Source organism: Stylophora pistillata, chromosome 4 (genome assembly GCF_964205215.1).
Source record: "Stylophora pistillata chromosome 4, jaStyPist1.2, whole genome shotgun sequence".
Taxonomy (NCBI): Eukaryota; Metazoa; Cnidaria; class Anthozoa; order Scleractinia; family Pocilloporidae; genus Stylophora; species Stylophora pistillata.
The window spans coordinates 32280952-32295617 of NC_142522.1; the positions used below are offsets into that span (position 1 = coordinate 32280952).

The 14666-nt window shown below is 40.3% G+C and overlaps 1 protein-coding gene and 1 long non-coding RNA gene across 2 annotated transcripts in view; one reads left to right on the forward strand and one right to left on the reverse strand.

Annotated features, from left to right (window-relative positions):
• The window catches only part of LOC111342202 (uncharacterized), a 15748-nt gene extending 5440 nt beyond the window's left edge, over positions 1-10308 (forward strand). Inside the window, exons 4-7 of the mRNA XM_022949253.2 lie at positions 2294-2572; positions 3676-3975; positions 8565-8861; positions 9077-10308. Of these exons, the coding sequence (XP_022804988.1) occupies positions 2294-2572; positions 3676-3975; positions 8565-8861; positions 9077-9126 (926 nt within the window). The 3' untranslated portion in view covers positions 9127-10308. The remainder of the gene's footprint in view (positions 1-2293; positions 2573-3675; positions 3976-8564; positions 8862-9076) is intronic.
• Positions 3972-4628, reverse strand: LOC148733381 (uncharacterized). Its single transcript, XR_016000040.1, has 2 exons — positions 4440-4628; positions 3972-4337 (listed from the first exon to the last, which is right to left on the reverse strand). It is a non-coding gene; the product is annotated as an uncharacterized LOC148733381 (long non-coding RNA).
• Positions 10309-14666: the final 4358 nt, after the last annotated feature.

Below are 14666 nucleotides of genomic sequence, written 5' to 3' on the forward strand. Positions count from 1 at the left end.
TCTTGCGGAGCGGAAAAGCGGAGCTTCACCGTCGTTCTTGCTGTTGCTGCCGATGGAGCAAAGGTGCCACCGAAAGTCATCTTCAAAGGCGTCCGTACACCGAGAGATCTGGTTGTGCCGCATCCTCTTCGTGTTTCCTTCCATAAGAAAGGGTGGATGGATGAACAGGGCATCCGAGAATGGATTCGACAGAGTTTGCCCCGTGCCGAGCGTTCCCTTTTGGTGTGGGACTCATTCCGAGCTCACTTGACCGATTCCGTGAAAGATGACCTGAAGCAGCGAAACATTGACGTCGCAGTTATCCCTGGTGGCCTAACCCCGGTTGTACAGCCCTTGGATAAGTGCCTAAACAAGCCATTTAAAGATAATGTGCGCCGAAAGTACTTGGCGTGGATGACATCTGGGCCATTTGAGTTTACCCCAGCTGGGAAGAAGAAGGCGCCAAGCAGAAATCTTGTCCTCAGGTGGATCAAGGAAGCATGGGCAGAGATACCCGAAGAGATGGTTGTCAAATCCTTCAAGACCTGCGGTATTTCCAATGCCTTGGACGGAACAGAGGACGACGTGGTCTACTCTGAGGAAACCCCAGAAGTAGATGATGAATACATAGAAGAGAACGAGTTCGACACAGACAGCGAAAACGAAACGGATGGCGAGTAAACCATTGGGTTGAAAGCCCTTGCACGTATCCGTCAAACGGCTCCTTTAGGAGCCACCAATTTCATAAAAGTGAATAACCAATATTCAGAAGTTATTTTTGTTGTGTTTTATTACTTCTGCTTCATTGCTAACTTGACTACAAGCCGGGGGGGTAAAGTTATTCAGCAACTGTATATTTTTAAAATGTAAAACCCTCGGCTATAAGCCGAACCCCGTTCTCCGTGAAAAATCTCCCAAAATTTTGGGTCGAAAACTGAAAAAATCGCTCGGCTTATAGGTGAAGAAATACGGTAATATAATTAATCCGGGTGCACACGCACCCCATAATCTTGGTGTTTTTTGAATATTAGCAATACTAAGAAATACTGGGGTACTTGTGCTACCAACAAGCTTGGCAATTACAAATAGTTTTTAAACATTATTTTTTTAGAATTCAATGTGATAGAGAGCGTGGTAATAGAGAAGTATTCCATTTGGGTTATGATTATAAAACAATCACAGATCTGCTACATACAGGTCTACCATGGCATCACTATGAGTGTTCGCACTCTTAAAAGGAGACTGCAGGGCTATAATCACGTGAATAAGAAAATACATGGCGTTGATGAAGACTTGATTAGGAACATCATTAGAACATCATCGTTTATCAGGTTTTATATAAAATATGAGATCACATTTCAAACACAGAAAGAAAAAAAAAGAAACCATCATTAACCTGCGTGCACTTTCGGGGCAAAAATTGGCCATGGCATACTGACTCAGACTTTCGCCACATGAGCTGCAAAAATTCACCATTATCAAAAATGGTGGACTGCTACTAGAGAGAAGCCTGGGCTATAGGTCCCAGTACTTTGATTTCCACGGAGGAGGCTCATTTCTTACGGAGGCTCATTTCTATGGAGGAGGCTCAGTTCTACGGAGGAGGCTCATTTCTACGGAGGAGGCTCATTTCTACGGAGGAGGCTCATTTCTACGGAGGGGGCTCATTTCTACGGAGGAGGCTCATTTCTATGGAGGAGGCTCATTTCTACGGAAGAGGCTCAGCTCCACAGAGGGGGCTCACTTCTATGGAGGAGGGTCATTTCTACAGAGGAGGCTCATTTCTACGGAGGAAGCGGATTTCTTCAGAGGAGGCTCATTTCTAAGCAACAGGCTTATATTGGTACGGAAAACAAGAACAATTGCAAAGAGAAAGCAAGGTTTTAATTAGAAACGTGTTTGTTTTACAGTGTGCAGCAGTGGCACCTGTGGGCCACCGTACTGATGTGATATGTACTTTGGGACTACTTTTAAGTTGGTAATTAAAGTTCCTCATGGTGAGAAAACAAAACTGTTTAACTTTTAGTGAGAACTGTTGTAAATGAAGAAATTAACAACTCAAAGGACTCTAATGCTGAGTACTGACAATAGCATAAAAAGTCAACCCACCTCTACACCATCACCATAAGAGTGTTTGTGTCTTCAAAGGCTCTCTTTACCTAAACACAGGAAATGGAAATAAACGGTGATATTAGAGATGAGAATGTTAGTGAGTGTCTCCAAGGCAGAAAGAGCAATTATTACAAAGAACTTCAGATATCCCAAAAATCTAGACTTCTGATTTACCTAATGACAGTTCACTTTCTTGTCTCAGAAACACTGGTTGGAAAAACAATGTTAGAGGGTCAAGTCTCTCTAAGAGAAAAACTCTCTTATTTCTTGGATACATCTATCAAGCGTGTTCAAAACTGGAGGCACTTGGCTGAGCTTCATGGAATTTCCACTGACCTGTCACAGGAACGCCTCTCTAAGTCTGAAGCACTGTTTGAAGTTGTAGGATCACGCAACCCAAACCTCCCGATTGGAGATGTGAAACAACACCTAAGTGATCTGAAAATAATTGAAGTGAGGGATTACTTAAAAAGCCATCATGGTACGTTGAAATTATATGTGACATAGCTTAACTTCAAATCTTTGATTTTGCCAAGAAGTACAAATCCTGACAAAGTAGCCTGACGAAAAAAGGCACTACCAGTACTAATTGCATTTATTAAAATATTTGAAAAGGGTTGTTTGCAAAATTGTTGTCAGTGATAACTTTTCTCCCAGTTTCTTTTTCTGAAAAGGCTCAAGGTTAACTTTTCAGTGCAATAGCAAAGTTTTGATGGCAAAATTAAAAAAGAAAAAAGCAAAACCACCATCAAATTTATGACTGTTTTTCCTTTCCTGTTCTGCCACAGGCAGCCCAAGCTCTCTTTGAGAACCACACAAGGAACACAATTTGCAAATCGATTTATAAGGATTTGTATGGGATTTTCTACAAGATATCCATGGAGATAGTTAAAAGTGAAAATAATGAATAAAAATGGCTTACCCTATTCCACACATGTGTTGTTTGCTCCTGGTGTCGTTATTTTACCGATTTAACTTGATTTAAGTGAGTTTTTTCTTAATCCTAGTTTTCTCTTCTTAAAGTAAAATAACGACACCAGGAGCAAACAACACACGTATGGAATGAAGTAAGCCATTTTTATTTAATATTTTCTCTTTAACTATCTCCATGGATATCTTGTAGAAAATCCCATACAAATCCTTATAAATTGATATGCAAATTGTGTTCCTTGTGTTGTTCTTAAAGAGAGCTTGGACCACCTGTGGTTCTGCTTCAAGAATTTGCAACCAGCTTAATGCACCAAATTTTCTCTCACCAACAGGGTACCCTACAACTAAAACAATAAACAACCACAAAGACAAAATAAAAAGGTTATTTCAAGGTAATAACACTGACAATAGGCCATTTTACAGTTGTGTACTTAGTTGCCAAGCCTTTGATTCAGAGTGAGGCTAAAGATGACCTTGTTGTGATAGAGACCTGTATATCTACTTAGCATGATAACAAAGTGATTTACATTTGAAAGGCAGCAAGGTTTGTATCATAACAAGGTCATCTCTAGCCTCACTCCTGTTCAAAGGCTTGGCAACCAAGCACACAACTGTAAAAAGGACTATTGAGAAATAAAGTGTTTTCATTGGTAGATGGAATCAAGATTAAAGACTTTTTACAAAGTCAGGATCCAATCACCCTAAGCAGAGTTTTTCTCAAGCTTGACCATCTCCCAGATGGAAAATGGCAAAGTCTGGGGCTCAAGTTGGGTGTGGAGCATGAAGGCCTAGAGCAGATAAAGATTGATTGTGCAAACCAGAACGAAAATCCAGCTCATGTGGTGATAGAGTACATTTATCGAAGGTACCCAACGATGTCCATGGGAAAATTCAAGAAATATTTAACAGATATTAATAGAAATGATGTGAAGGACAAGCTGAATGAAATGAAAGGTGTGTTTAAGTGATAAGAATTTCAATATCAATCTTCTCTATTATGCTTCAAGTAACGATCAAGTAAATCTCATCCTTCCTCTACACAAACATTTTATAAATTATGGCCTTGTGAAGGCAATCCCTGGGAGCTATCCTCAGAAATCTTTCTTTGTAGGGAAGTGTACCCAGTCCTCTAATTCTGACCAAAACCTCTCATTTTTCTTGCCTATCTTCAAACCTTCCCTCTGAAATCCATCTGTCCTCGTTCTTTCATCCCCTGCAAAAGTGGACCTGTCTTGTGTAGTTGCTCTGTTTCTACTATCGCTTCATTTCTAGGCAAAGCGTTTCACTTTCATAACTAAAAGCTTAGTACTGCGTTTCTGCAAAAAGAAAATAGGACAAATTAAATCATTTATTCACCAATTAGCTCTGTGAGGGTGAATTAGTATAACTCCAAAATATTTTATTACAATGCGAACTACCTGAACTTCACTGCAGAAATCAGCCGTATAGACAGCGACATGATTTAAAAATATTAATCCCGGCCTGAAGTATGGTACAAAACGGAGAGCTTCTTCGGTTTCTAGAAAAACATAACTACTAACAGTAACACCCTGACGCAAAGTGTAACACAACGCCATTGCCCAAATACATGGAAGGCAGCCATATATGTTGCATATGTATATTAGGGGTATACTTTATGTACGCCTAAGTGTAATGTAACCTAACACAGCTATGCCTTCCTAACGGCTATACACGGCTATGCACAGTTATATAGGGCTACATGCAGCTATACACGGCTATACACAGCTATACAAGGCTATACACAGCTATACACCGCTATACACAGCTATACACAGCTATACACAGCTATACAAGGGTATACGCAGCTATACACGGCTATACACTGCTATACAAGCTATACACAGCTATACAGGGCTATACACAGCTATACGGGGCTATAGAGAGCTATACAACGCTATACACAGCTATACAGAGCTATACGCAGCTGTACAGGGCTATACACAGCTATACACGGCTATACACGGCTATATCGGGTTACACCCAGCTATACACAGCTATACAGGGCTATACACAGCTATACAGTGCTGTACACAACTATACAGGGCTATACACAGCTATACAGGGTTAGACGCAACTATACAAGGCTATAAACAGCTATACATGGCTATACATGGCTATACCGCACAGCTACATAGGGCTACACGAAGCTACACACGGCTATACACAGCTATACAGGGCTATACACAGCTATACAAGGCTATACACAGCTATACAGGGCTTTACGCAGCAATACAGGGCTATACACAGCTATACATGCACGGCTATAAACGGCTATACAAGGGTATACGCAGCTATACACGGCTACACACAGCTATACAGGGCTATACACAGCTATACAGGGCTATACACAGCTATACAGGGCTACACGCAGTTATACGTGGCTATACACAGCTATACACGGCTACACCCAGCTATACATGGCTATACACAGCTAAACACGGCCATACACAGCTATACAGAGCTATACACAGGTATACAAGGCTATAAACAGCTATACAAGGCTTTCACAGCTATACAGGGCTATACGCAGCTATACACGGCTGTACACAGCTATACATGGCTATAAACGGCTATACACAGCTACATATGGCTACACGCAGTTATACACGGCTATACTCAGCTATACAGGGCTATACACAGCTATACACATGCCGTGTATACCTGTGTATAGCTCTGTATAGCTGCGTATAGCCCTCTATAGCTGTTTATAGCCAGTATAGCTGTGTATAGCCCTGCATGGCTGAATATAGCCCTGTATAGCTCTGTATAGCCTTGTATAGTTGTGTATAGCCCTGTATAGCTGCGTATAGCCCTATATAGCCCTGTATAGCCTTGTATAGCTACGTATAGCCGTGTATAGCCGTGTATAGCCTCGTATAGCCATGAATAGCTGCGTATAGCCGTGCATACCCGTGTATAGCTATGTATAGTCCTGTATAGCTGCGTATAGCCGTGTATAGCTCTGTATAGCCTTTTATAGCTGTGTATAGCCTTGTATAGCTGTGTATAGCCGTTTTTAGCCATGTTTTGCTGTGTATAGCGCTGTAGAGCAGCATATAGTCCTGTATAGCTGTGTATAGCCCTGCATAGTTGAAGATAGGCCTGTATAGCTGTGTATAGCCCTGTATAGCTGCGTATAGCCTTGTATAGCTGTGTATAGCCGTGTATAGCTGTGTATAGCCCTATATAGCTACGTATAGCCTTGTATAGCTGCGCATAGCCGTGTATAGCTGTGTATAGCCTTGTATGGCGTATAGCCGTGTATAGCTGTGTATAGCCTTGTATAGCTGTGTATAGCCCTGTATAGCTGTGTATAGCCTTGTATAGCTGTGTATAGCTGTGTAACATATATGCAACATACATGGCTGCCTTCCATTAAGTATATACCCCCAAATTAAACGCGACAGCGTTTACGCATAAGTACAATGGACCTATCCGCTGACAACTTTCTGTGAGACTGCTTTGCAAGTTCGTGTGAGCATCCTGTCACAAATGCTGCAATCCAAATGGCTACGTCACTCGCCATCCAATGACAAAATAGATTCCATGTTGCCATGCATCTGTTCACTTAGATTTCACAAATGACGTGAAATGTACCTAGAACAAAAAAGTGGCGTAGTCGAGTGTGCCACTGATGTTCTTCTGTGAGGGTCTCCCAGAGGCGGTCCAAGCTCGCTTTTAAGAACCACAGAAGGAACACAATTTGCATGTCGATTTATAAGGATTTGTATGGGATTTTCTACAAGATATCCGTGGAGATAGTTAAAAGTGAAAATATTAAATAAAAATGGCTTACCTTATTCCATACGTGTATTGTTTGCTCCTGGTGCCGTTGTTTTACCGATTTAACTTGATTTAAGCGGCTTTTTTTAGTCCTGGTAAAAAAAACCTCTTAAATCAAGTTAAATCGGTAAAATAACGGCACCAGGAGCAAACAACACACGTATGGAATAAGGTAAGCCATTTTTATTCAATATTTTCACTTTTAACTATCTCCACGGATATCTTGTAGAAAATCCCATACAAATCCTTATAAATCATGGTTCTTAAAGAAAGCTTGGGCCACCTGTGGGTTTCCCATACTTTTTAGGTAAAGCGTGTTAGGCTATTTTTATTCGCGAATCGTGACTTAATTTTTTTCTTTGATTTATGAATCGTGATTAAATTTGATAAAATCTTTTCATGTCCATGTGAACAGTTTTTTTTATTTAAACGTGACTTGTGAATGAAGGGCTTAATCGTGATTCGTGAACCATTTTGTTTTGCGCGGTGAGTTTCCGGCTATTTTATTGTTTCAAAATGGTACGTATTGTTTTTCGACCGGTTGTGGCCAGGTTTTGACAGAACAGGAACTTCATATGGATCGATCAAAGTCAAAAAACAGATTACTGATGGTCCTTTAGGCCATCGCGTCGTCTTCTGTCGCTCCGACGAAGGGCTAACGCTCGAAACATCAGCTTTTGTAATCGTTACGGTGGCCAATTTACCATTTCAACTTTGTTGATTTATCCAAATTATTTCGTTACCCCCACTGACACAGCCCCAAACAGTTTCTTTAGAAACTATCAGCCTTTACTCAAGACTGGTTTAAGCTCGAAAAAGTTAAAAACATATAAATTCGTGAATTTGGTTTATATTTTTATGTGAAATGTGCTCAAATTTTACGTGAACTCGAAAGAATTATGGATATTATTCGTGATGTGTGAAAAGGCCAAATATTTTTAGGTGACTGGGTTTTACAAAGTGGTATAGGGGACCCAGACCCAGACCCAGACCCAGACCCAGACCCAGACCCAGACCCAGACCCAGACCCAGACTCAGACCCAGACCCAGACCCAGACCCAGTGCAACAATTGGATTGGCCTGACTTTTACATCGTGAACGAATAAACGTTAATTTATAGCACAACGATAAAGAACAACAGTGTCTATAACAAGATAGGATCTCTATGTTTTTTATGCTATAAAAGCAAAATGTTCTTAATCGTGACGTTCACTATGCGTCTGTCCCCCAGTAGACCATAATTAAGAACCAACTAGAAATACCTGTATTATTCAGCTTATCATATAATGTACGGATATAAACAATATAAAATTAAACGAGAGCCCGTCTTCTTATGGAATTTTGAAGGACTAGCATACTTAAACAGTTTGGATTATTTGCACTTGATTTCTATGCGCGATAACCATTTCGAGCCAATCTAATTGTTAAAAGCTGATAGTTTCGAAAGAAACTGTTTGGGACTGCGTCGGTGGGAATAACGAAATAATTTGGATATATCAACAAAGTTGAAGTGGTAAATTGGCCACCGTAACGATTACAAAAGCTGACGTTTCGGAGCTTTTGTAATCGTTACGGTGGCCAATTTACCACTTCAACTTTTTTGATATATCCTAATTGTTAAAAACTGACTAGACATGAGCGTTGGTTCAGGGATGCCTCGGACGCGTAACATTTCATCTAGAAAGTATCTTGAAAAGTCCGTTTACAACGACGCTTAAGTCTATACTCTTTTTCTTCAGATACACTGACGATTAAGGATCTGTTCGATGATTTGGACTTGATGCGAGTGATAACAAGCATGTTGAATGGGCCTAACGATTCACAAATTAAGAACTACAGGGATTTAGCTGATGCGTGCCAAATATCCAGCGAATTGTACCAGAGCCTTCAGCCACCCTGTCCCGAAAGCCCCACTACATTAGTGTTGGAAGAAATCGTAAGACAGAAGCCAACTTTCACCATGTATCAGCTCTTCGCGAATTTGCGTGACATGAATCGTGTAGAAGCCATTCAGGGTCTTTCCTGCTATTTTGTGGGTAAGAAAGCGGTTTACTCATTCAGTGTTCGGTATGTCTTTTTTTTCTACTTTTTGATATCCTTGTTCGGTCCGCATCAGTGGTGGGTTGCATTTTTATGGACCATATAAGCGTCAGTAACACTTGAATCCATGAGTGACAGGGATTAAGAATGACTACCTGTTACTCTCCTGCTTGTCAGATTTTTATTTATTTATCTATTTTCTTTCCTACAGAGGAGGACATGCTGGCGATGAAAAGAAAACTACAGATTGACGATGAATAGAATCTAAAGTTACATATTTTTATCACCTTAGGAGGAAGGCAGAGGACTGCAAACTTCGCTGCAAACCGCTAAAAAAAAAAGCAAAACAAAGCAAAAAAAAAAAAAAAGCAAAAAAAAAAAATCACCCAATTTTAAACGACATCGACTCAAAACGTTCCTCAACTAGTTGCTTTCAAGGTCATAATTTGCATCATTAAGGAACGAGCTTTGTGTACGCTTTAGCTATAACATTTTTTTCCCTTTCGATGAATTTATTTTAATTTCCCCAGTTTAGAGGGGAAAATTTATAAATAAAGAGGTACGATTGTCCTTACCTCTTGAAAGAGCACGTTGATTTACATTTTTTTTTTATTGCATAATTTTGGCGCTTACTTGTCTGAGTACGTGATTGTTATACAGATTGATTGCAGTACAGGATGCAGTGATTACAGGATTACAGTGATTGCAGTACAGGATGCGCAGTGCAATACTGAAAAATCACCTCAAAATTGATGTGAAGCCTTCGTTTGCCACATTTTAATTTTTGGTGATTCCCCATAGCCTTACCGCAACAGGAGTTGCTTGGACTGAGTATGGGGGAATGCCTTTTTGTTCTTGAACCGATGGCTTTGTAATACTTTGTAAAATATCATGAAATTTCAAACAATTAAATGCATCGTGATACTGTTATTTGTTGTACTCTCCAGGAAGGCTTTTTAGAGTGCTTACAGTTATTGATCTGCAAGGAAACTCGATGGTTGTTGTCGCAACTTTTACTGCAGGGTTACTTGTATGCTGATCATGAGATACAAACTACTCTCAATTTGGGCTTTCAGTTCTCTGAAGTTGGTCCACCAATGGCCAGATCACTTCCTATCATCTCGTAACGGATTTTATGAAATACCAGGATTTTTCCTTTTACTAAAAAATCACATCATCGCGCGCAGTGAAGATACTATTTTCATCTTTCACGAGTGAGGATATTGGTGTCGCCATGGTTACTTTTGCTACTATATAATTTGTCACTTCTTCATTAGAAGTTTGACTTTTTGGAACAGAAAAAATGTATTATTGTCTATATTTCTCCTTTATAACTTTATACCGGAGGTTCATAACATTTTTGTAGCAGGCATTTTGCGATAAGTGACCACTTTAATTGCACTATTTTGCTGTTTCGAAAATTAATAAAAAAGTTGTGTTTTATGTGGAAATTTCATCAGTATCTATAAAATAAACAGAACATTACATGGCTTCTTGGAGATACGAATTTTATCTTCTCGAAGATAAAATTCGTATCCCCAAGTGGCTATGTAATATCGTTTATGTCCCTACATTATCATTGTCTGATCAGAATTGTCTGATCAGAATTTTGTATAGCCTAAAAGAAAGCCATGGAAACTCCGAAAAGCTTACCGATCTTCATCAGCAAGAATGCATTCAGAGCAAATCATATTTCCCGCTCGATAATCTTCAATCAAAAAAGCCTAAAGGGAGATATTGAAATCTCATTCCTCGAGTGGAGAGGATGAAAGCTTACATTTGAAACTAACTTCACGTAGGAGAGGATAGAGATGTTTGCTGTTTTAAGAACCTTCAGTTCGTTGTTAGTGTCGAGTCTAGTGACGTATCGTCCGTGGACAAATACCCGAAAATTGCGCGCTAAATAGAGGCTCTAGTTTATTTTAAATGTGTTCACAATGCAAGTAAAGGAAGAGATTTTGCTGCTTTTTGCGTCCAACTTTTGGATCAACTCATCTCATTCTCAAGGTCTTTCGTTTTCCCAGCCCCCTTACGGACTGACAAGAAGGTTGCTTCATCCATAATGTGTCGAATAATACATAGATAAAGCATGTTTCGCCTCATCTGGTACTCATTGGTTCATGCCTACCTTATTTTCTTTCCTCTAATGGCCTAATCCCCTAATTGCCCAGTTTCTCACCCTCTTTTGAAGACGGTATCATCTCGAAAGTTATCCCTTTGAAGCTAATACTTCAACTTACGAATGTACTGCCTCCAAAAAGTACGAATGTATTCGTGCCCCGCCCTACTAGTTTACGACACTCAGTTAAAAGGAGTTTTAATGGATTTTTATTATTTATAGTCTTTACGAAGACCCTCCACAACACAAAACTGCTTTAGTTGAATATTGACTCTCGATCGTAACTTACAGTGCAAAATGCGTTCTCAATTTCAAAGTGGATCTTCTAAAACATCCTAACTAACATGAACAAATTAACATTTTCAAAATATGCTAACTAAACGAACAAATTTCTTTAGTGTTAACCCCATTTGATTCTAAATTTTTCGGACATTTTCCGTATTCTAGTCGAGACTCAGTACTCATAAACATACGTGTATATTTAACGCTGAAACTGATTCTCTATCAATCACTGAAATGTATTGGGCGAGAATAAGCAAAATATTTCGCCATTTTCCTTAGTAACAAGTACTTCTTTTCCTGAAATATTGCTCAAGTCTTAAGAGGCCTTGCCTGGGGCTACTTTTAGTAACCCAAAGCAACTGCTACGTTCAATTCCAAGTCATTTCATAAAGGTAAATTATCTTTTACTTAGTTCTTATTAACCGAGTGGGAGGTCTGTATGGGAGAATCTTGACCAAGGTCGCCAGTACAGACCGAACGCAGTGAGGTCTGTACCAGCGACCGAGGTCAAGATTCTCCCATACAGACCGACCTAGCTCGGTTAATTATATGGCTGTGTCTTCTATGCCAATTTGTTATATTCTTTGTACCTTTTTTTTCTAGAACGGTCTAGATGCCGGTCTAGATGGGAAAATCTAGACCGCTTTCAATATTGATTTCAGCCAATTAAATTCGTGAATTCGGTAGTTCCCAGTCCTTGTGAGACACAGTCATATAATAATTGATTTACTTAACTTTTTGAACGATAGAATGGACTAAATTTTTACACATGTGCGTTTTGTTAACAATCCAAAGAATTGTTACTTAAATAAATAATACCTCGCATCAAAAAAGGGAAAGAGGTAACATTGATCAAAGGTTCGGAAGTTTGTCCATGGGAGTAGTAAACTGGAAGTCACTCGGAAAAAGTTCTGCTGCTCGTAGATAGATAAGTCTGTACGATTGACGAATTATAACGTCTGCTACACCAGCGATGTCACCGATTTCTACAAAAGGAACTGAATACGAACGTAATCATGTCAGGTAATCGCAAATATGTGTCAGAGCTAATATATCGTGTCGGAGGATGGTAGAGAAGCTGAACTAATCATGATTTCAACAGGTTTGCCTCTATCATTTTCTTTCAGTGCGAATGAAATGACCGACAACCGACATTGCATGTTAGAATAATTTTCGATTGGATGTCGCTGTCGCTGGTTTTACTTGACTATGATTGGATGTCGCTGTCGCTGGTTCTACTTGACTATGATTGGATGTCGCTGTCGCTGGTTCTACTTGACTATGATTGGATGTCGCTGTCACTGGTTCTACTTGACTATGATTGGATGTCACTGTCGCTGGTTCTACTTGACTATGATTGGATGTCGCTGTCACTGGTTCTACTTGACTATGATTGGATGTCGCTGTCGCTGGTTCTACTTGACTATGATTGGATGTCGCTGTCGCTGGTTCTACTTGACTATGATTGGATGTCGCTGTCGCTGGTTCTACTTGACTATGATTGGATGTCGCTGTCGCTGGTTCTACTTGACTATGATTGGATGTCGCTGTCGCTGGTTCTACTTGACTATGATTGGATGTCGCTGTCGCTGGTTCTACTTGACTATGATTGGATGTCGCTGTCGCTGGTTCTACTTGACTATGATTGGATGTCGCTGTCGCTGGTTCTACTTGACTATGATTGGATGTCGCTGTCGCTGGTTCTACTTGACTATGATTGGATGTCGCTGTCGCTGGTTCTACTTGACTATGATTGGATGTCACTGTCGCTGGTTCTACTTGACTATGATTGGATGTCGCTGTCGCTGGTTCTACTTGACTATGATTGGATGTCGCTGTCGCTGGTTCTACTTGACTATGATTGGATGTCGCTGTCGCTGGTTCTACTTGACTATGATTGGATGTCGCTGTCGCTGGTTCTACTTGACTATGATTGGATGTCGCTGTCACTGGTTCTACTTGACTATGATTGGATGTCGCTGTCGCTGGTTCTACTTGACTATGATTGGATGTCGCTGTCGCTGGTTCTACTTGACTATGATTGGATGTCGCTGTCGCTGGTTCTACTTGACTATGATTGGATGTCGCTGTCACTGGTTCTACTTGACTATGATTGGATGTCGCTGTCGCTGGCTCTACTTGACTATGATTGGATGTCGCTGTCACTGGTTCTACTTGACTATGATTGGATGTCGCTGTCGCTGGTTCTACTTGACTATGATTGGATGTCGCTGTCGCTGGCTCTACTTGACTATGATTGGATGTCGCTGTCGCTGGCTCTACTTGACTATGATTGGATGTCGCTGTCACTGGTTCTACTTGACTATGATTGGATGTCGCTGTCACTGGTTCTACTTGACTATGATTGGATGTCGCTGTCACTGGTTCTACTTGACTATGATTGGATGTCGCTGTCGCTGGTTCTACTTGACTATGATTGGATGTCGCTGTCGCTGGTTCTACTTGACTATGATTGGATGTCGCTGTCACTGGTTCTACTTGACTATGATTGGATGTCGCTGTCGCTGGCTCTACTTGACTATGATTGGATGTCGCTGTCGCTGGCTCTACTTGACTATGATTGGATGTCGCTGTCGCTGGCTCTACTTGACTATGATTGGATGTCGCTGTCGCTAGTTTTACTTGACTATGATTGGATGTCGCTGTCGCTGGTTCTATTTGACTATGATTGGATGTCGCTGTCGCTGGTTTTACTTGACTATGATTGGATGTCGCTGTCGCTGGTTCTACTTGACTATGATTTGTAAAAAACTCACATTATTGTAGAAAACTCACATTACTTTCTTGATCAACCATGCGCGAAACCTGGACGACTTGCAGTTACTAGCGACATTTTCCTGCGCCTTTGTCGCTGGTTACGTGTATTTACTTTGAGTTCTAAACGGTTCCGTTCCTCGCGATACGTTCTTTCCCTCTGATTGGCCTTTGATGTCAATTTGGTTTACGACATCCAATCAAAAAGCGTTTTATCCGCGAAGAAAAATGCCGCTCCCAAGCATACAAGAAACTTGCAGATGGCAGGTTACCCCTACAATTTCGTTTTCCGTGCGGCTTAGCCCTGAAAGATGAATAAAGAGGTATAAATAGCAAGTAAAGGATTCAAACCTTTCCGTGATCTCTTTTCGTCCGATGCATGAGACGCCATATATATTGCTGCAGCTGCCATTGAAATGGGACTTCGACTCACAGGAAATAAAATAAAAGAAAAATAATTGGTAGAAAAAAGTAACGATACTCATAACCCTTTTTAGGGTATGCTAAAAATAAAACATGAAATTAACGAATAAAACCTGGTTTAACCGTGTAGACCGTATCACTTCTTACATTGCATCCTTAGCAAACCACAAAGAAAATGAAGATTATTGATTTCAATCTCAGG